The sequence below is a fragment of the Eptesicus fuscus genome, chromosome 3, assembly GCF_027574615.1.
Source record: "Eptesicus fuscus isolate TK198812 chromosome 3, DD_ASM_mEF_20220401, whole genome shotgun sequence".
Classification (NCBI taxonomy): domain Eukaryota; kingdom Metazoa; phylum Chordata; class Mammalia; order Chiroptera; family Vespertilionidae; genus Eptesicus; species Eptesicus fuscus.
Window position 1 is genome coordinate 113,940,209 of NC_072475.1, and position 22,799 is coordinate 113,963,007.

General features: G+C 35.9%; 1 protein-coding gene and 1 pseudogene across 4 annotated transcripts in view; both read right to left on the reverse strand.

Moving 5' to 3' along the window:
• U2SURP (U2 snRNP associated SURP domain containing) overlaps positions 1-22,799 on the reverse strand; it is a 76,888-nt gene that overhangs the window by 22,512 nt on the left and 31,577 nt on the right. For 2 of the 4 annotated variants that reach the window (XM_054714125.1, XM_008161174.3), the window contains exons 5-19: positions 21,439-21,553; positions 20,908-21,041; positions 15,372-15,439; positions 14,762-14,856; positions 14,644-14,679; positions 14,463-14,545; positions 13,406-13,571; positions 13,001-13,212; positions 12,011-12,054; positions 8,583-8,687; positions 7,041-7,107; positions 6,801-6,964; positions 4,161-4,323; positions 3,053-3,132; positions 2,054-2,141 (exon numbers count right to left, since the gene is read on the reverse strand). In XM_054714125.1, the coding sequence (XP_054570100.1) occupies positions 2,054-2,141; positions 3,053-3,132; positions 4,161-4,323; positions 6,801-6,964; positions 7,041-7,107; positions 8,583-8,687; positions 12,011-12,054; positions 13,001-13,212; positions 13,406-13,571; positions 14,463-14,545; positions 14,644-14,679; positions 14,762-14,856; positions 15,372-15,439; positions 20,908-21,041; positions 21,439-21,553 (1,620 nt within the window). Of the gene's footprint in view, positions 1-2,053; positions 2,142-3,052; positions 3,133-4,160; positions 4,324-6,800; positions 6,965-7,040; positions 7,108-8,582; positions 8,688-12,010; positions 12,055-13,000; positions 13,213-13,405; positions 13,572-14,462; positions 14,546-14,643; positions 14,680-14,761; positions 14,857-15,371; positions 15,440-20,907; positions 21,042-21,438; positions 21,554-22,799 lie in introns of those variants that run through there. The other 2 variants (XM_028138471.2, XM_054714126.1) reach the window with 2 other exon arrangements.
• LOC103304242 (60S ribosomal protein L13a-like) lies at positions 5,736-6,257 on the reverse strand (annotated as a pseudogene).

Consider the following 22,799-nt stretch of genomic DNA (forward strand, 5'->3'; position numbering starts at 1 on the left):
GCTGGCCATCTTGTGTCCACATGGGAGCAGCCATCTTTGACCACATGGGGGCAGCCATCTTGTGTGTTGGAGTGACGGTCAAGTTGCATATTAATCTTTTATTAGATAGGCTAGAGCCGTGGTTGGCAAACTGCGGGTTGCGAGCCACATATGGCTCTTTGGACCCTTGAATGTGGCTCTTCCACAAAATACCACGGCCTGGGCGAGTCTATTTTGAACAAGTGGCGTTAGAAGAAGTTTAAGTTTAAAAAATTGGGCTCTCAAAAGAAATTTCAATCGTTGTACTGTTGATATTAGGCTCTGTTGACTAATGAGTTTGCCAAATACTGGTATAGTCTATTGTTCCTGGACTACACACCTGTGCAAGCATGTTACTGTACAAAACATGAGATTAAATCAAGCACAAGACAACAATATTTAAGAGATTTATGCGGCTGTTGGCAGGTAACACGACATACTATTTTATAGCAAACGTTTTATTTAGCAGCAAGAGTATACTCTAAAATAACCATACAAGTGCCCTGGCTGGTGTGTATTGGTGATTAGAGCACCAAAGGGTCACATGTTTGATGCCCAGTTAAAAGCACATACCTGGGTTACAGGTTTGATCCAGGCCCCAAGTTGGGGCGAGTGTGGGAGGCAACCAATTGATGTCTCTCTCACATAGATGTCTCTCTCACATAGATGTTTCTCTCTCTCTCTCTCTTTCTCTCTCTCTCTCTCCGTCTCTGTCTGTCTCTCTCTTTCTCTCCCACTCCTTCCTTCCCTTCCACTCTCTAAAAATCAATAGGAAAATACCCTAGGGTGAGGATTAATGCCCCCAAAAAATACATTATCAAAAAGTTAAGTATATACATAAACGAGTATGTCATTTATTATCATTAGCAAGTATTATGACTATACATAATAGAATGTAACATACTTTCATGTGACTGACAGCACTGTAAGTTTGTTTACACCAGCATTAATACAAAGATGTGAGAAGATGCTGCACTAGTCATTATGATATCACTAGGCTAGGAGTTTTTCAGTTCCACTATAATCTTGTGGAAGAAACACTATATTTTAAAAACTTATTTTTTTTTTTTTGTTAATCCTCACCTGAGGATATTTTTCCATTGATTTTCTAGAGAATGGAAGGAAGGAAGACAGAGAGAGAGAAACACCGATGTGAGGAAGACACATCAATTGGTTGCCTTTGCACATGCTCCGACCAGGACTGGGGCGATTTGAGCCTGCAACCCAGGTACATGCCCTTGACCAGAACCGAACCTAGGACCCTTCAGTCTGTAGGCCAACACTCTTTCCACTAAGCCAAACCAGCCAGGGCCCACCATCATTTTTTACTGAAATGTCTTATAATGCATTACTGTATAACACTGCAAAACAAGGGATCTTCTGAGTGTGTTTTTTGAAAAGTGCAGACCTATTTTCAGCAAAAAGTACTTAAAAGCTAAAACAATCAACAAAATAACACTAGATAACACATTTTAAATTTCAGGTATATTTTGAAATGAAGGTAACATCACAGTAAATTTCAGAATGGTTTCTGAATCAGGCAAGTTATGTTTTATAGCCTATATAATATAAGTCTAATATGCTAAGTGTCCGATTGACCAGTCAGCCATTCAATATGCTAAGGCCACTCAACTGGTTGTTACGATGTGCACTGACCAGCAGGGGATAGTCTCTCCAATAGGTTAGCTTGCTGCTGGGGTCCGGCCGATCAGGACTGAGCAAGATGAGCCGGACACACCCTGGAGCCCTCCCGAGGTCCCTCCCCGGCTGGCCAACCTCCCGCATCCCTCCCCAGCCCCAATCATGCACCAGTGGGGTCCCTTGGCCGGCCTGTGCCCTCTCGCAATCCGCAACCCGTCGGGGGATGTCAGAGAGCTGGTTTCAGCCTGATCACACAGGCCAGGCCGAGTTACCCCACTGGTGCAGGAATTCTAGTATGTCTTATATACTTTTCTAGCCCTCCAATGTGTTTCTCAGTTCCCATCCCCCATATTCAACACTTAAGCCAGCAAAAATAATAAAACAGTAAACATACCTTAAAGTTTTCAGACTGTAAATGGCCTTGAATTGTACGATAGGTAGCATTGAGGTCTGAAAATATCTGACATAACTTTGTTTCAAAACTGAAAATGAAATAATATATTCTTAAAACAGAATTTGTTTAAAAATCCCTATCTACTTCAGTGTGCTAGCCAAACCCCTCCCGGACCTAAAAAAACAACAACAAAACCTACCAATAAATTAAATAATCTTGTGAAAATCAAGAATTAGGTGCTTAACCTCTAAAACTGTAATTCAACTGCTTTAACACCTAATTCTAAATTTTTCTCCTGCAAAATCCCCCAAAAGAGTCATAAGTAGTAGTTTCTTGATTAGCAAGGAACTTTACATCTGACACCTTGAGCCACCTAGTCTGAACTCTTTGTTTTATAAAAAAGGAAATGAAAGAGTTAAGTGACTTTTCCAAGGCAAAAAAACAAACAAGAGAGCTAAGATTAGAACCCAGACCTCCAAATTTCCTCTCAGAGTCTGTTAAGGGAGAAAAAATTTCCCTAATTCATAAAATAAACACCAAAAGGAACTCTGGGGAATTATGGAAGAGTTCTAAATTAATTACAGTTAAGCAACATAATTTCCTATTGCCGAGGAAAACATTAGCAATGAACTACAACAACATAATGATGATCAGAAAAACACACATATTAGATAGTTAATGCTTTGTCTTTTGCCTCTTCCTTTGTTTGCCATTGTTTCAGTTTATTTATTATATAATCAATAAAAAAGTTACTTTTTAACTGGTCCTATTTGTCTTGTTACCAAGTTAACCAATAAAAACTTTTAAAAAACTGCTACTTTAGCTTGAAAGTGGTTTAGTTCAAAGAATGCAATCCAATTTTTTAGAATATTCTATGACTATAAAGAAATTCAAATTATTTATTATTGGAGGGTGTTAACAAAACAGTGCTCTCTCTTCTGAACTCCTTACCCTAAAGTATTTTATTTCAGAAATATCAATTTACATCATTATACTTACAATTTCCTATAATATGAAGCATTGGCAACTTTTGCTGAAGAGTTGTACAAAACATCAGAAACCAAATATAATCTGGCAATCTAGAATACCAAAAGATAACATAAAACCAATTAAAAATAAAAACCATCAGCAAACAACATATCTAAAAAAAAAAATACATACTGAATTATTTTGGAATCAGTGTAACAAGGCTTTACAATTTAATAATCGTGACTAATTAGAATAGTTATAAGAAATTCCACAATCATGACTTTTGCAGGGATAAAACTTTAACTCATTTACATTTCAACCTGTTAACTAGCCTGTCAATTAACATAACAAGACTGCAATAGAAAAGATTTCCTGGCTCAAGTTCTTCATATAAAAAAGGAAACCAATTTCAATCCAAAGAGTCAACTATTATCTCCCCTTTTATCTAACCAATCTGTCTATTAAGAAAAATCAGCTGGCACACAATTCAATAAATGTTGTCTAAATGAATAAATGACAAAATGATTCATTAATTACTATATGATGAGGAACCTTGGCAAAGTAAGCATTCATTTTAACTTATAAGCCATCTAAGACTAGTTAGCTAGTGATAAGATCTAGGAATGAAAAGCAGATCTTCTTTTACTTGTTGGAATTTCTAAATTCAAGAAGGATTATAATTTTTAAATTAGATATATAACTCAATAATCTACTCAGTTAGGAATTAAGCAGTATCTTATAAACAGTTAACTTGTTAAGTGGTTTATATAATCCATATGATTACTTTCTTTTCTTAAAAATGTGTATTTTTGAATTTTGTAATTAGACTTAAAAATGTCAATGTAATATTAACCAAAGTCTATCAGAATAAACAACTGCTTAAATGGTTTCATGAAAAAACAAAAACAGCCGAAACCGGTTTGGCTCAGTGGATAGAGCGTCGGTCTGCGGACTGAAAGGTCCCTGGGTTCGATTCCGGTCAAGGGCATGTACCTTGGTTGCGGGCACATCCCCAGTAGGGGGTGTGCAGGAGGCAGCTGATCGATGTTTCTCTATCATCGATGTTTCTAACTGTCTATCCCTCTCTCTTCCTCTCTGTAAAAAATCAATAAAATATATTTAAAAAAAAAAAACATACCTTTTTGGGAAGGGGTGTCTTTAGAATTGACAATGACTCAGTAATGCAATCCACTATTTCTTCAGCAGCTTCAGCATTATTAAGACAGAAAACCATTGCATCTCCAATATCATTTTTCCTTGGAGTTAACCCCCGCAGGATTTCTTCTAATTTGTCCCTCTGTCTAAATACAAATTTCAAATGTCATTATAGTTACTGCTCATAAACTTAATTTCTTTAAAACCCAATCAGTAAAATAATTCTGACAATTAAAGTGTGTTAAATCTGATTTGTAATAAGCCCCCCAAATATGTTACTTTTTTTTAAAGAACTTATACGAGGAAGAATAATTTTCCTGGCCTTAAACTAATAAACAATTCCAGTGACTTTTAGTTTACAAATTAAGTCATTTTTAAATTATGGGCACTTTTTCAAGAGTACTTAAAAGCATCCCAGTCCTTTTATGCCTCCATTGAAAAAGAACCTTCCTGTTCTTTACCCTCCTTTGAAGGAAGTCTGTTACTTTAGCACTTCTACATAGCATTAGAAAAGGCTAAAACAGGGACTGATAAACTTCTCCTGTAAAGGATCAGATAGTAAATAGTTTAGGCAATCCATATGGTCTCTGTCACAGTTACTTGACAGCTGACAGCATGGAAAGGAATGGACATGACCGTGTTGCAATAAAACTTTATAAGAACAGAAGGCAGCCAGATTTAGCCTGTGGGCTGTTTGTGGACCCCTAGTCAAAATAATGAACATACATCTTCAGAAGCAAATATACTTCAAATACTATAGTTCTCCATTACCAAATGCTCTCATAAACAATGCATCAATGCAATTAGATCCAGATTTATAGACTATGCAGTGAAGTATATAATCCCATATGCTAAAAATTCTTTTTCCATGAGGTATACAGAACTTGCACTGAATATTTAGTAGTTACATTTTTTTTTTCCTTTAAAAATAATTTATTCGTTTCTGATCACAAGGTACAGGGAGGATGCAAGGGCAATGCCTGTGACTCCCATGCTGTCCAACCCAGTCTAAGCATGTGATAGCTCGTACACCAGGCTCATCCTGATCCAAAGCGTTCACTCACTTCCTAACTGCTGCAGAATACAATATCTGACCATGTGGGAAGTTTAAATTTGTTTTCCAGCTTATTTGTAAATACTGAAACTGAACTAGCTATTCTAACTGATTTCCTAAAGCTCTCAAGAATGAGTAAGTCACAGGCAAACTATGCCTGTACTGCTCTTAGAGCCATTTAAACCTTTTAGGAGGCGTTTCTTAAACAGCAGTGACTAAGGCCCCTTCTTTGTTCCCAGTCTACTACTGTCCACGGTGCCTGTAGCCTTGGATGACAGCCTCTGGAGGGCCCCATATCCTAGGGCAGTGGTCGGCAAACCGCGGCTCGCGAGCCACATGCGGCTCTTTGGCCCCATGAGTGTGGCTCTTCCACAAAATACCACGTGCGGGCGCACACGTACAGTGCAACTGAAACTTGTGGCCCATGCGCAGAAGTCGGTTTTCAGCTCTCAAAAGAAATTTCAATTGTTGTCCTGTTGAAATTTGGCTTTGCCGACCACTATCCTATGGTGCAGTGAGGAAGGGCAGGCCAGGCCCAGCATGAAAAATTAACTGCACTCGGATTGGAAGTCCATGACTCTTGAGGGCAACCTCTGTGTATGTGTCAGTTTTCTTCTCCACATTCCTGTTTCCATAGCCTCACAAGCTGATTTTCCTCCCTGTAATGGATCTTGGCCTTCTCCTGCCTCTCCTCCTCCAGACTGGCTGTGACTGCTGGTACTTTCAGGGAAATCTAACGAGCCAGGCATCCTGGGTAGGCCAACTTCCCTGGTAGGCTTCAGATGCACACCCTTGAGGGCAGCAGGAACCACCATTAGCTTTTTCCTATCATAGGGCAGCGGGATCCCATCAACATCAAACACCCTGAGGCCGTCCAAGGCCAAAGGCCTCACACAGTCCACCAAAAGATGCGGCCGGGGCTGGGAAGGGGTAAGGACCTTGGGATGGGTTGGTGTTCATCTGCTTGCAGAGGAAGGCCAGTTCCTTCAACTTGTTTCTGTAAAAATTGCCAGAAATGTTGACGTCTTCACAGTGACGATGGCCGCCAGGCGCCCAAGAGATGCCTTGACCACCGAGCACCAGGACCTGCCCCCCCACCATCTTCATCAGCCGCTTGGGAAAAGATGTTTTTGCTTCTTAAACCAGGCTAACTTCACTGTCCCAGAGCTGGCAGAGCACTGTGAAGAACATATGTACCCATCGTGGCCATACACTGTACACTGTAGAGACGCTTCAACAGTCAACCATCTGACCTTACTAAACCAGACAACAATTTTTCCTCTTTATGTTGCATTCAGAGAGACAAGAATTCTAGGACTATTGAGATAGTTTCTGTAAGAATATGAAGTATTCCACTGCTAGAGAATCACTGCTTAAAAAATCATCACAAATTGTATTACCAATTTTATCAGTAGGAAGTGGTCAAGGTCAATAAAATACACATTTACTCTTGCTAAGATGTTTAAGCACATTTAAAAACTTTAAGATTAACATCTTACTAAAACCATTAATTAAAGCACCATTAAAGGACTTTTCTGAATATGTAAAAGAAAGGGAATAAAATCTTACTCTTCCTTAAGTGCTCCCTTTTTATTAGGCTCCTCTACAAAAGCTTCTGTTTCTTGCTCTTCTGACATCCCATGCAGGTATGGATTTAATGGTGGAGGCCTCCAAAAAGATCCATTTTTGAACATACGAAAATCTTCCGTCCGCCACTTAGTTGGAGAATCTCCCTAATAAACACCCAGAATGTTATTAGAAAGCTCCAATACCTCAGTCAAAATGAACAAAGTAACTGATTCTACTTGCCTGAAGAATAGAATAAAGCTTCCACCTATAGTAAACATGGGCTGGTGTCTGGTTTTCAAATAAGAATCTAAAATAAAACAAACATCAGATGTAAGGAAGAATTGCATTCAAGTAATTATCATCAAATGAAAAATATCTGCCTACTTAGTTCTAAATAAAACCAAAAGCAAGATCACTGAAGAGAAACTCCTATTCATGTCATGTGCCATCTATGTCCTTCCTCACCCAGCCCCAGACTGCCTTCATGACTGATATTAATACTCACAAGGCATATATGAATCTTGCTAAATCTTACAATTTTATTGTGTTCAATAAAATGTGCCAGATACTGTATCTGACAATAAAGGTATTTTCCCAAGATATAATTTTAAACGGTGGTTTTTTTTTAAAAAACTACTTAAGAGTATTAAGTGAAATAGGTATAATTTTGATTCATTCACACCAAAAAAAGTGTTAAATGAATGTCTTAGAAGAAAGCAATTTCCTATAAGCCTCATTTATTCTACTATCTCACTTATGAAAAACTCTTTCATTGAAAAGCATAATGAAATGCATTTTCCTCCTAGAGAATGCTAAAAACAATGCTTTTTTATTAACTAAAGCAAAATCAGATGGAAAACTGACCAAAATACATTCTAGTTCAATTACTGAATCTGCCTTTTCATCCCATTGCAAAAATAACCTGATACTTTTGTAACTTTATTCTTGGAACTATATCTAATTCCAAAAATGAAAAGTACTTTTAAAATTCATACTGATTATAAATGAAATGTGGTAAAGCATGCAATGGAATATATTTTAGACTTTAAAGTGAAGAAACTTTGACAAATACAACATGCATAACCCTTGAAGACATTATACTAAGTGAAATAAACCAGTCACCAAAGTACAAATACTATCTGATTCCACTTATATGAGGTACCTAGAGTAACCAAATTCAAAGAGAGCAGAATGGTGACTATCAGAAGCTAGATGAATCAAGGGAATGGGGAGTTGTTTAAGTGGCACAAAGTTTCAGTTATGGAAGATGATAAAAGTTCTGGAAAGGAATTATTGGTGATGGTTATATAACAATGTGAACATACTTAATGCTACTGAACTGTACACATAAAAATGGTAAATTTTGTTATATATGTACTAGAGGCCTGGTGCACGAAATTTGTGCACTGGGGCGGGGAGGAGGGGGATCCTCAGCCCAGCCTGTGCCTGCTCGCAGTCCGGAAGCCCTCAGAGGATGTCCAACTAATGGGTCCAGGGGGAGCAGGCCTAAGCCGTCAGTTGGACATCCTTAGTAGCACTGCCGCAGAGGCAGGAGAGGCGCCCACCACCACCACTGCGCTCGCCAGCCATGAGCCCGGCTTCTGGCTGAGCGGAGCTCCCACTGTGGGAGAGCCCTGACCACCAGGGGGCAGTCCTGCATGGAGCGTCTGCCCCCTGGTGGTCAGTGCGTGTCATAGCGACCGGTTGTTCCACCATTTGGTCAATTTGCATATTAGCCTTTTATTATATAGGATTTTAACACAATAAAAAAAAAATGCACACCTGAACATGGGATTGTTGATTTCTCTGTTCATAATCATAGCTTCAAACATTGGCCCTTCACGTACAACAAACTCTATCATTCGATGTATCAGGGCGAGCAAATTCCTACAACAACAACACAGTTAAAGAAAATGGATTCAGACCTAACACTATATAAAACTACACTTGACCTAAGTTACTATATTGTGCAGAAAAAAATTATTCTGCTAATACAGAATTTTATACCAAAAAAGTAACCTGGAGCATGTTAATGCCTTGTGCATTAAGAGGGAGTGAGGACAGAGGGATAGGGGAAAGGGAGGGGGAGGAATGGTAAAGGAAGGGTAGAAAATCACAACACAGCTTCATAACAATAAAGATTTAATTTTCTAAATGCCACTTAATTTCATTTTCCAAATGCAAAACATTAAATTATGAATCACAACTAATTAAAAAGCTGCAAATATATAGTGTCAGTAATTTAGACCTTACATGTTATCACAGCCATCTAAAATCTTACACACTATCTCAGTTTTAAAAGAAAAATATTCCTAAACCAAGCACTTTTTGTGGTGTTGAAATGTTATATACATGACTATCACTTATAAAAATGCAAAACTATTTAACAAATTTAACCTTTTGCACTCGGATGTCGAGTGTGACTCGACACGGTTAGCATCGGTAGCAGCTCTTTTTATACTCTTTGAATGTATCAATAATTTGAAATATAAAAAAATCCAAATAAATAAGCTTGTATGAAAAGAAACTCCAGTTTTTTATTCTATTGCCACGATTTGTAAAATCTGGGGTATTTAAAAAATTAAATCCCGAGTAGAATAAAGGAATCGAGAAAAAAGCAAGCGAGTGCAAAGGGTTAAGGCCTGACTTAATAAAAAATCCATCCAACTCCTGTGTTTTTCTGGTACACGTATAGCAGATAGAGTTTTTATTGAACCTGACCTTTAATGAGGCAACAACTCTTTGGACCACACTTTAAACTAGTTCACACAATTCATGACATGTACAATTCTGCCTGTGTATCAATGAAGCAATTATATTGACAAAGCCTCAAATAAATGGAGTCCTCTTTCCAAAATATTTCAAAATAAGGGACATGGTGGGATACCCTTCATATTTTTCAATTACTTTCCAATATTTAAGCCAAAAATAAACATGCAGCTTTTTAATACATTCATTTTATGGGTTGGGCTCATAGACAATCTTTATTTTTAAAATCTGTAGCTGGGTTCTAAAATCATATGATACCTTATTAGACTCCAAACAGAATTTTAGACATTGGTTATGATGTCAGGCAAAATGACCCGACTTACTATAAGCTGCTCTTAATTTCTCATTTCACCAGTCCCCCAGTATAGAATTGGCAAATAATAATTGGGAAAAGCAAAAGGATATTGGCTCTTGGTACAAGGCACACAAAAATTACACCTTTAGCATTCCCAGCTCAAATCAAGAAATTAAGTTTATGTAACTGTCAGAATATATATATATATAGTTATAGAATAAGACAGAATTTTTTTGGCTCTAGAATGCCTGCTTCAGAGTACATGAACAGTAATATAATTTATCTCATGGTTATTATAATTATTTTCTCTCAGTTTTCAAACAAACCTACTTAAGTGGACACTAAAATCTCTACATAGTGGGGGGAAAAAATGAATTTTTTCACCTCCTAAAGGAACCTAAAAGAGGTAAAAAAATTTTATGAAGGTTTAATCTTTCCAAAGGGGAACTACATACTTATAAACTATTGATTCAACTTTAAATTGTTAAAACAAAAAGCATTATTTAATTTTAAACCTAAGTGTTGTTGTTTTTTTTTTCTTTCACGGGAGTATTAATTGTTCTGCAAATTTGCAGTTCTTGATTTCCAAATGAAAATGAACATATTCTCAGATCTATGGTTAGTTCAAAGTTATGATTCAGTCCCAAAACTCCTACTGCTATGTGTCAAATTACAATAAAGGGAAATCTTATGTGTCACAATACTACAGTATAAAGTCACTTTCTAGGTGGATAAATGCTATACATTCAGAAAGTTGTATGAATTAAGTAAAAACTAACTTGACTTAGGTATTAAAGATAGATTTAAAAATGGTTTAGCAAGTTTAAAAGAAAGGTTTCGTTCTAATAGTGCGTCAAGACATTTAGCAAAATGTACTCAAAATTTTGTTTACAAAGAAGCTGAGCCACATGTAAAGCTACTACTTAATATATGCTTTTTGAATGCTACAAAATACTTTCCTGTGAATGACTTATCAGTGGAAGAAAAAACCCACTTATAGTTTTAAATAGGCTTGTAACTGATAAAATCTATTTTTAGAAAATTTAAAGTTTAAAAATGTTGCATATAATTATTTAAAATCAGAATCTGACAATTAGTTATTTCTAATTTGAACCCAACATTATTAAATAACTGTAATCACACTCTTTTCCTTAAGATTGTGTTTCTTCTTTTAAGAAGGGTGACTTTACTATCAGAATGAAACAGTGTAGTACAAAAAGGTGATATATTTTAAGTGTACTATTTTATTTTAAAATGGTAATTATCTTATTCTGGGCAACAACAACAACAAAAAAAACACACAAAAAAAATGTTTCTCAGTTATAATAAAACCACATTTATTGCAGTCGATCGTACCAATGTCTGGTCAAAAACTGTATACTTTCCCAATCCATCCCATGATGTTTCCTGGTCCCCCGCTGCCGCAGACAGTTCAGCTGGTGTTGCTCACCAAGGCCAATGTCAAAGAGAATTTGGTATTCTTTTGTGTTCATTTATTATTCAACCAGTGTTGTGTTCCTGTGTTTGGGAAAAGGCTTAACTTGACTGAGCAAGAGCATACCTACAGCATGAATTCTTCTGCTTCAACATTATGTTGAAAAGAAAAAAGAAAGGAAAATAAAAGAATTCCAAAAAACTTTATTATCATTTTAAAAGTTTCTAATAGGTTTAGTGTTCATGAAACTAATAGGAATTCCTTCTTAAATTCAATCAGAAAAAAACAAAGCTATGTCTTCAATAAGGAAACTCAAACTAAGGTTGCATATTAAACACAAAAACAAAGAAAAATAACAGATTAGGTCAAACTAGAAAGTTATCTAAGATTTAAGATACATTTAAAATCCTTATTTTCCCATCACAATAATCTAATGCGATTCAACTAAAAATACCAGATCAAATCTATTAAACACATTCTAACTACCAAAGCTATAAAATTCCCTACAATGGTAACAAAAGCAAAACAGATAATGGCATAAAACTGCACAGTATACTTGTTAGTTAAATTTCACATATCCCCCAAAAAAGTACTGGGAAGGAACCATTGCTCAGTCAAGATATCACCTTTTCCTCAACACCATTTTTTCTTTTAATTCAGAAGGGGATATTGTCTATATTTAGATCAGTAATAATAAAGAAAAACATGTACCTTTCTGTTGGGATAACCACTTTGACTATGGCTTGCGACAGAGTCTGTATATGAAGTCACATCAGATAATAAACATAGAATATGTGAGTATTGTTAACAAGTAACAAGCAAAAATATACATATGCAATGAAAATACTACACATCTAATCACAAGTTTTGCAGGCAATCACTGCTTTTGAAGTAATTATACACTAAGCAATTACATAAAATCAAATGGATGTGTCCAGTGAACAATAAATGTTCACCAAATGCAAAGAATCAGAACATTCCTGCCAGAATGCACATCAATGCACTGATTAGGTACTACACTGAGAATTATCAGATAAAGATTTTAATTTGCGAAATAATTAACTTTTGCTTCTGACCATAATATAGTTTGCTACTTTGTTCCCAAGCCTTTAAAACCAGCCCTGTCATTTTAAATTCCCAAGCCTTTAAAACCAGCCAGTTGCAATTAACTCATAATGCAACCAACAAATTCTTATAACTTGAAATTAAGTTGGTTTTATGTTTAATTAAAAACTCACCCTTTGCTTTTACTAGAGTAGTTAATGTTTTTAAAAATCACATATGCTCTTAAATATTCTAATACCTCATCTTGAGAACTATGTTAGCTAGCTGCCATCCAAACAGTTTAGCTATTTAGGAGGTATTTCTAACTGAAAAGTCACTTAACTAAATACAAAGTATCACTTTCTCAGAACAAAGTAAATTTATATATTGCACTTAAGCAAACCAGGATACAAGAATGGACAAATGAGGAAGTGGGGGGAGCTGGACTTAATAAGTGGTCAAAAAGAAATGGTAGCCACAATAAAAATAGGACCTAGTATTTCAAACAGGGTATCCATGGGCTAAGGCAGGGAACACACATCTACTTAAGAGTTGCCAAACAGAATTACACATTTTCTATATAATTGTTGAAAAGAAATACTACCACAGATTTGTATTTACAAATATATGCGCCCTATGTACATTTTTTTAAATTACCTTCTCAAAATCCTCCTTGTTTTTAGGTGGTGGTAACATGGGAGCATTGGGGTTTTTTAACCGCTCTCTAGGCTGCGCATTAAAAGGCAGTCCTGATGGAGGTGGGGGAAGCGTATGTTCCATCATAGAAGGCGGAATGTATATTGGATGTGGAGGAATAGGCACAGCTTTACCCCAACCTAACTTCATTTCAAAAGACATAATCATCTTTCCTACAAGAAAAAAGAAAGAAAGATCACCTTGGTAATAACTCACAAAAGAAAATAAAAGATTTCAGGGATTTAAATGAATTTTTTAACCTTTCCATTTCTGGTTCATTTATTTCTCCAAAATCTTTATATCATACTTTCCAGAACCAAAAGAAAAGGTCTGAATTCTATAAATGAAAAATAAAAACCTTCTTACCATTTAAATTTTTTAAAGCTCTTTCAGCATCTCTTCTATTCATAAAGGCCACAAAGCCACAATTTCTCTCCCTTGCTCTTTCTTCATCAGTTCTAGGCCACATAATTTTCACACTGGCTAATGGTCCAAATCTTCCAAATTCTTGGCACAGCATTTCTTCATTCATCTATTCAAAAGCATAAGAGTTTTTTGAATGCCAAAAAGAAAGGGAAGAAAGAATTCTACGCAACAGAAGGCAAAGTAGTTTTTGCAGAATGAAGAGAGACATATTAATGCTACATTTTTCCATTCACTAGGAGTGCTATACAAATAAAATCCTGCCCTTATGGGGCATTCCCAAATCTTTTCATACCAGACATTCACTATTTTATGTAAACAAGTAGAAGTCAAAGCACACCTCTACCTCCCGTTTCTCCTTTGGAGATCCCTGCATCTAAAATAAGTCTGTTTGGGCATTGCTGAATGTTTTCTCAGGCAGCAGTAATTACCACATTTAGGTTAAGAATTTTTTATTTGTTGGCAATGAAAGAAAGAAAAAAAAAGGATCTCATCACCTTTTCTTTTTCCAGCACCCAGCTACCAGTGTCATCAAGAACAGAGAAAAGGATAAATATGCAATGGGTCCCAGAAGATATGTAATTTTTAAGAAAGAGTGTACTATATATATAATTATATTATAAATCCCTCATAATATAATTAACACGGATGTGGGAAAAAGAATTAACATATAAAAGACAAAAAATACAAATATGCATCAGGAAGATATTGTCCACCACTGGCCATATGCTCATGTGATAAATAATGAAAATCAGCGCCTAGTAAAACAGTTCAAAGTCAGAGTGCACATAATGCAATTATAGAGAGGAAACAAGCCCTTAATAAGAACAGCAAGACAATTCAGCCCATAACAGCAAGATAACCTTAAAGACTCTAGTTCTATCAAATCTGCTTACAGCAGATTCTTGACTTTACTTTTTTTACTGATTCACAAAGCAGTTTTCTTCAAAAAAGTATAAAAGCAAATAAACCAACATTCATTGTACTTTTCTAATATTACCTGTGGATTAATATTCCCAAGGTATAAATTAGTAGTGCTTGGATCTCCCACATCATGTGACCCAGGTGCATAATCATCGAGAACTAAGCAAAGAGCAAAAATTATAAAATAAAAATTATAATTTGAAAAATACAAAGTCTAGACAATTTTGATTAATTAAAAGAGCAAAAAACTGTATTACCACCAGATGATCTATTTCTTCTTGAAGGCGCATCCACTTTAAAAACAAAACAAAACACAGTTCTTAGTTTTCAGAATAATTAATCACAAATATAAACATTAAAATAAATGTCACTTACTGGAACGCCGCTGACCATCAGAATCTGACTGAGGAGGCTCAAATCGACTTAACCTGCCTTTTGTTTTATGTCTCTCATCACGCTCTTCTTGAATTCTGTTGAAAATATTTAAAATCACTAATAATGAGCCAAAATTTGTTTGTTCACATTTAATAAAATCAGAACTTACCCAGATATTACCTTCAAATAAGATTAGAGTCCCTCAGCTATAACAGAGTTATGAGAAAATTTCTGATATATCATATAATCAATGAACTACAAAGCCCACTTTGAAGGTGAGGAAGAAATTCAACATTAAAACCAAGAATTTGTTCTTTCTTGGCTAAGTCTGACCATTCCTTATCCCCACTCTTTAGTAACTTTTGTTTCCACTGCAAACAGGACTCCGGACATTAATTAATTTAATTGCATCCACATAATGCAAGCAACCCAAATGCTGGATGATACATTTTCAAACATACTCCACAAAACACCACTATAATATTTAAAGAAACCTCATGGTAAACCAGTTAGCAGCAGCTAACTGGTATGCTCCATTCTTCATACCTGCCATCTGTAGGTATCAGCTCAGTATACCTCTGATAGCCATTCTCAGCACTAGTAAACTTACTGTTTCAATTCTTCTTTGAAGAGTTCCAAATTGCTTTTTTTCTTTTCTTTCTCCCCTTTCTTCAGTGGCTATGAAGGATATGACAAGTTATACTTCAAACAAAAGACGGTTAAGCAAAACCAATGGTTCAATAATCATTTTAAATAATTTTTATTTTAGTGCCATTATGTTTTAATTGTTTAAATTAGAATGAATGCTTCTCTTATCAGTTTCCCTTTCTGTTCTCTCAAACTAAGTATTTAACAATTTTAAAAACAATTAAACAGGTTGGTGATTGTGGAGGGAGGAGGGTAAAGGGAGTTGGAAGAGGATATAGAGGTGATAAATGGTGATGGAAAAAATTAAATTAAATTTAAAAAACAAATAAAAACAACTAAACAAAATGACAACTATCAGTCTTAAAGTAAAGGAGCCACTAATATTAGCCCTCAAAAGCCTGCAATAATCAAGCCTGAGTATTGTTGGAAGAAGTAGGGTAAAAAAAATTTAATAAGTTCTTTTATTTTTAATTTATTGATTTGGGGGGGAGGGGTATATTGTTCCACTTATTTATGCATTCACATTCATTGGTTGATTTTTTAATGTGTCCTGACTGGGGGTTTGGGGGGGGGGGAATGAAACCCACAACCTTGGGGTATTAGGATAAGGCTATAAACAACTGAGCTATGAGGGGAGGGGGAGGAGGTGCAAAAGTAACTGAACTTCCATGAACAAAACTACCAAATATATGCACTCTTCAAAACAATTACCTTGGGAGGATATGAATTACTAAAAACAATCATTAATATCTTTAGACTTCCTTTTAAAAAATTATTTTCAACAGATGAAATGATATTGTATAAAGAAAACCCTAAGACTCCATCATAAAACTACTAGATTTAATAAATGAATTTGGCAATGTAGCAGGATACAAAATCAACACCCAAAAATTGATGGCTTTTTTATACACCAATAATGAATTCTCAGAAAGAGAAACTAAAGAAACAATCCCATTTACCATTGCAACAAAAAAAAAACTAAGATACGTAGAAATAAACTAAACCAAGGAGGCAAAAGACCTGTACTCAGAAAACTATAGGATGTTGAAAAAAAGAGATGGAAGAAGATATAAACAAGTGGAAGAATATTCTGTGTTCATGGATTGGTAGAACCAACATCATTAAAATGTCCATACTACCCAAGGCAATTTACAGATTCAACGCAATCCCTATTAAAATACCAATGGCATATTTCACAAACCTAGAACAAATACTCCAAAAATTTATATGGAATTAAAAAAGAGCTTGAATAGCTGCAGCAATCTTGAGAAAGAAAAAAGTTGGAGAATCACAATACCAGATTTCAAGTTATACTACAAACCCACCGTAATCAAAACAGCCTGGTACTGCCACAAGTACAGGTATATAGACCAATGGAATAGAACAGAGAACCCAGAAATCGACCCAAGCCACTACACTCAATTAGTATTTGACAAAGGAAGCGAGGACATACAATGGAGTCAAGACAGTCTCTTCAATAAATGGTGTTGGGAAAATTGGACAGATACATGCAAAAAAGATGAAACTAGACACCATACACACTAATAAACTCAAATGATAAAAGACTTAAATGTAAGTCGGAAACCATAAAAATCCTAGAAGAAATCATACACAGCAAAATCTCAGACTTCTCTCATAGCAATATGTTTACAGATACATCTCTTAAGCTAAAGGAAACAAAGGAGAAAATAAACAAATGGGACTAGATCAAATTTAAAAGCTTCTGCAGAGCAAAAGAAACCATCGATAAAACGAAAAGAGAGCCCATTGTAAGGAAGAACATATTTGGCAATGATACATCTCATAAGGGGTTAATATTGAAAATATATAAGGAACTCATACAACTTAACGGAAGACAAAAAATCCAATAAAAAAAATGGACAAAGGACCTAAATAGACACTTTTTCAAAGAGGGCACATAGATAGCCAAGAAACATATGAAAAAATGCTCAAAGTCACTAATTATCCGAGAGATGCAAATCACAACGACAATGAGGTATCACCTCACACCTGTCAGAATGGCTACCATCAACAAATCAACAACTGACAAGTGCTGGTGAGGATGTGGAGAAAAGGGAACCCTAGGACACTGCCAGGGGGAATGCAGACTGGTGCAACCATTATGGAAAACAGTATGGAATTTCCTCAAAAAAATTAAATATGGAACTGCTATTTGACCCCGTGATCCTACTTCTAGGAATATATCCTAAGAAACCCAAAGCACCAATCAGAAAGAATGTATGTACCCCTACCTATGTTCATAGCAGCACAATTTATAATAGCTAAGATCTAGAAACAGACAAGTAGGTGAGTGGATAAAAAAAGCTGTGGTTCATTTATACCATGGGATACTATGCAGCTGTAAAAAAAGAGTATGTTACCCTTTAAGATAGCAGGGAGGGACCTGGAAAGTATCATGCTAAGTGAAAAAAGTCAGTTAGAGAAAGACAAGTATCACTTGATCACACTCATATGTGGAATCTAAGTAACAAAATAAACTGCTGAACAAAGTGGGTCTAGAAACATCGAACCATGGAAGACAGTGCAGAATCTCAGAGGGAAGATGGGGGAGGGTGGGAGGTTGGATGGTAATCTAAAGACCTTGTATACACATATGCATAATCCATGCACACAGACAATAGGGTGCTGAAGGCCTGGGGCTGGTGGGCTGGAGGGAGTCAATGGGGGGGAAAGGGGACATATGTAATACTTTCAACAATAAAGAATTATTTAAAAAAATATGTCTGTGTGTGTGCGTGCGTGTGTGTGTGTGTGTATAAATAAAGTTGCATGTAACAGTCCTAAAAAAAATTATTTTCAAAAGTGCTTTTAGAATAACCTTTTATAAGAGCCAAAATAATTCAAAGGAGGATAGTCTTTTTAATAAATGGTACTAGAACAACTGAATATGCACATGCAAAAAAGAATGAAGTTGGAATTCTACTGCACACCATACAGGGGTGAACAAAAGTAGGTGTATAGTTAGAATACAATAAATAAAAATACAAGAATAAACTGTGTTTCACATACACACAAATGTAAACCGACTTTTGCCCACCACTGTATAAAAAATTTCACTCAACTGTTTCACACACCTAAACATAGGAGCTAAAACTATAACATTCTTAGAGAAATACACAGGAGTGAATCTTCATGACCTTAGGCAACAATTTTTAGACATGACACCAAAAGCACAAATGACAAAAGAAAAAAACGGATAAACCAAACTTGACTCCAAAAGGTGTAGAATATTCTTACAATCAAACAAAAAAAGGTAAATAAGCAAATTAAAAAATGGGCCAAGAATCTGTAAAGACATTTCCACAGAAGGTTATAAATAAATGATAAACATGTAAAATGTTTTGCATCATCAGGGAAATCTAAATTAAAAAAATACAATTAGGTACAACTTCACACCCACTAAGATGACTATAATAAATTTAAAGACAGACACTTCAACACGTGTTGATAAAGATATAGAAAAATGGAATCTTCATACATTGCTGATACAGCTACTTTGGAAAAGAGTTTGGCAGTTCCTCTAAAAGTTAAACAAATATTTACCATATAACCCAGCAAATCCACTTCCAGGTATACTTAAAAGAATTGAAAGCACATGTCCACACAAAAGCCTATATGTGAATGTTTTTTTTCTTTTTTTAAATATATTTTATTGATTGTTTACAGAGAGGAAGAGAGAGAGATAGAGAGTTAGAAACAATGATGAGAGAGAAACATCGATCAGCTGCCTCCTGCACACCCCCTACTGGGGATGTGCCCACAACCAAGGTACATGCCCTTGACCGGAATCGAAACCTGGGACCCTTGAGTCCGCCGGCCGACGCTCTATCCCACTGAGCCACACCGGTTTCGGCTATATGTGAATGTTTACATTAGCATTATCCTATATAATAAAAGCCTAGGTGGTGTTGCAGGACGTCATCACAAGATGGCCGCCAAGATACTGTCACAAGATGGCTGCCACAAGATGGCCGCCCCCATGTCATCAAAAGATGGCCACCACAAGATGGCTGGCAGGGGAGAGCAGTTGAGGGCAACCAGGCCTGCAGGGGGAGGGCAGTTGGATGCGACCGGGCCTGCAGGGAAGGGCAGTTGGGGGCGATTGGGCTGGCAGGGGAGCAGTTAGGGGGTGATCAGGCAGCCAGGCAGGCAGGCAGGCAGGCAGGCAGGCAGGCAAGCAGTTAGGAGCCAGCAGTCCCGGATTGTGAGAGGAATGTCCGACTGGGATCGGGCCTAAACTGGCAGTCGGACTTCCCCCAAGGGGTCCCATATTGGAGAGGGTGCAGGCCAGGCTGAGAGACCACCCTCCCCCAGGCACAAATTTCATGCACCAGGCCTCTAGTTCTATTATAATAGCCAAAAGTGAAAACAATCCAAATGTCCATCAAGAGATAAATGGAGCCCTAGCTGTTTTGGCTCAGTGGATACAGCAACAGCCTGCAGACTGAAAGGTCCCAGGTTCGATTCCAGTTGGGGTCACATGCCTGGGTTGTGGGCTTGGTCCCCAGGGTGGGGCATGCAGGAGGCAGCCGATCAATGATTCTCTCTCGTCATTGATACTTCTATCTCTCTCTTCCTCTCTGAAATCAATAAAAATATGTTTTAAAAAAAAGAGAGATAAATGGATAAACAGTATGTGATATATCCATAATATGGAATATCATCAAACCATAAAAAGGAATGAAGTACTGATATATGCCACAACATAGATGAACCCACAATGTAAGAAACCAGACACAAAAGGCTGAGTTTTTTGTGTTGTATGATTCCATCTGTGTAAAATGTCCAGAAATGGCAGATCCAAAGAGACAGGATGTATATTCGTGGTTGCCAGGGATTGGTGATGACTAAAAATAGGTATAAAGTTTCTTTCTGGAATAATAACAATATTCTGAAATTAGAGATCAGTGATTGCTGTACAACTAAAGATAATAAAAAAATAAAATCACTGAATTGTATAGTTTATAAGGATGACTTGTAAATGACATCTATCTACCTTCCCACATAAAAAGCTCACCCTCAAAAAATAAAAACTTTTCTAGCATTGAGGATACTTACAAGTGTCACTAATTCTGGTAGTAATTCCAAATAAATTCCAAAAATGTACCAAGCACCAGACACACCGTGGGACATGGGACATATTTAGTCTTCCAAGGTATACAAATATCTCAGTTCAGAATTGTTTAAAAATACAATCCCATTATTTTATATTTACAACTAAAATATAGTCAACTTTTCACTTGCTTTTCAATGCTATGACTATTGCAATAGCAAATGCTCAGTACTCAAAGAGCACGAACTATTATCTACACGTCCTATTCTAAATTATTCTCTCTCATCTAGGAAGATTAAGGTCCAAAACTCAACATCTAGTCCCAAAAGAATTAAAAAGAAACCAAAGTCCTGCTTACAGTGGAAGTACTAAAAGTACCATTGACAGTGTCATCTCAACGATCACTTATTTAAGAAGGACTTACAGGTTTTTTGGTTTCTATCACAAGAAGAGATGGTGGTCTTTCATTGGATGACTGATTTGGAGGGTTTTTTTGATCTGCAAATCTTGAAGATGGCTTATAGATTTTGCCTCTTTTTTCATCTGTTTCATGTTCTTCTGAAATTTAAAATACTAAGTTTCAATATTAATTTCACATTATTTAAATTTTGTTTACTTGCTATTTGTATTTAAAAATGCTTTTAGTACTGATACACAATAGTCTCAAAAATACTAAGTTTATAATTTTATAGTAAAACTGAAGTATATTAATGTTTTTGCAGAGTGTTCTGCTGTATTAAAATTTGGAAGGTAGTAAATATTTTTAAAACTTATCTGGCTCCAATTCTCATTAATCCACATTTGGCCACTTATTTTGATAATTAATATCACCACTAGAGGGTGCTGATAGAAAGGAAACATTAAATTCAAAAGCAACCAAACTTCTTTCATAATTATCTTGGTCATTCAACCAAGGCTTTTAGGTTTACACAAGGGCTATAATATTCATGCTTACCTTTAGCTGCATTAACAACACCTCCACGCACAAATGTCTTCACTTTATTACCATCACTTCCTTCAAAAGCAGCAAGAAATTCCTCATAAATCTCAGCAGCAGCCTTTTCATCCTCCTAAATACACATGAATACTTTAATATAGCCTAATACAAAAAAATTATTATTGTACATAGGCTTAAACTCATCAAGGAATAATATAAACAAAACCTCTCCCTTTGATGGGGAAAGTAGGTTAAGCAGTCTTAATGGGTAATTTAAGACATAGATATTACATATTAATTAACACTGAAACTAAGAGGCTTTGCTCTTCTACTGGTACAGTGGAACCTCAGTTCTCAAATATAATTCATTCCAAAAGATTAAGAAGTGATTTGTTCAGAAATAGAATCATTCTTTCCCATTAGAAATAATGTAAATTGAATTAATCATTTTCAGACCCTCAAATTATTCCATTTTAACCTTTCTTATACACAGTACATGTCTAATATGCTGTATAATCTACAAATAAATAATTCTTTTCTTAAATTTATCAAACAATCCCCTATTAGCCTTAAACGAAATTTTCATATATGGCTGCTACCTGCTTTCTGCTTTTCATTTATTTAATCAACTGGTTTTCTACCTATTCAAAAGCCTGTGATAGTTGTTTTGTGAGCACTTTCACACCTTTAGCAACATTAGCACTCTTGATGGTGTCATCATGTTTTAAAATTGTGCTAATCATCAACTGATTTGGCCAGCAACAAAAGCATTCTTCCCTTTGTTGCCTGAGGGAAGCTTTCTGTTATGCTGAGGTATCAGCATGAAAGGGTTTGTCAGGTGGAAAACTGAAATTTTGGTCCACATCTTTTCTGTGAACAACTTGATTGAGAACCGAATTCTTAGAGATGGGAGACATTTATGAAACGAGGTTTGACTATAATTGGTACAAGTAGAAAAGGACCCACTAAGTAAATTTGTTTAGAGACAATTCTAAGGTCAAACTGTATGACAATTGACTTCAGAAAATACATTACTCTATTAATGTTTATATTGTTTCCAAGGCACAATGATTTAATTCAGTGGATACAAATACAAAGATTTCCTTTCCAAACCACTGAAGATAAAAATATTAGAAATTGGACACCAAATAGCCACAGCAATCCTGAGAAAGAAGAATAAAGTAGGAGGGATCTCAATACTAGATTTCAAGCTGTATTACAAAGCCACTGTTCTCAAAACAGCCTGGTACTGGCACAAGAACAGACATATAGATCAATGAAATAGAATAGAGAATCCAGATATGGACCCAAACCACTAGGCTCAATTAATATTTGACAAAGGGGGCATGAACATACAATGGAGTCAAGACAGTCTCTTC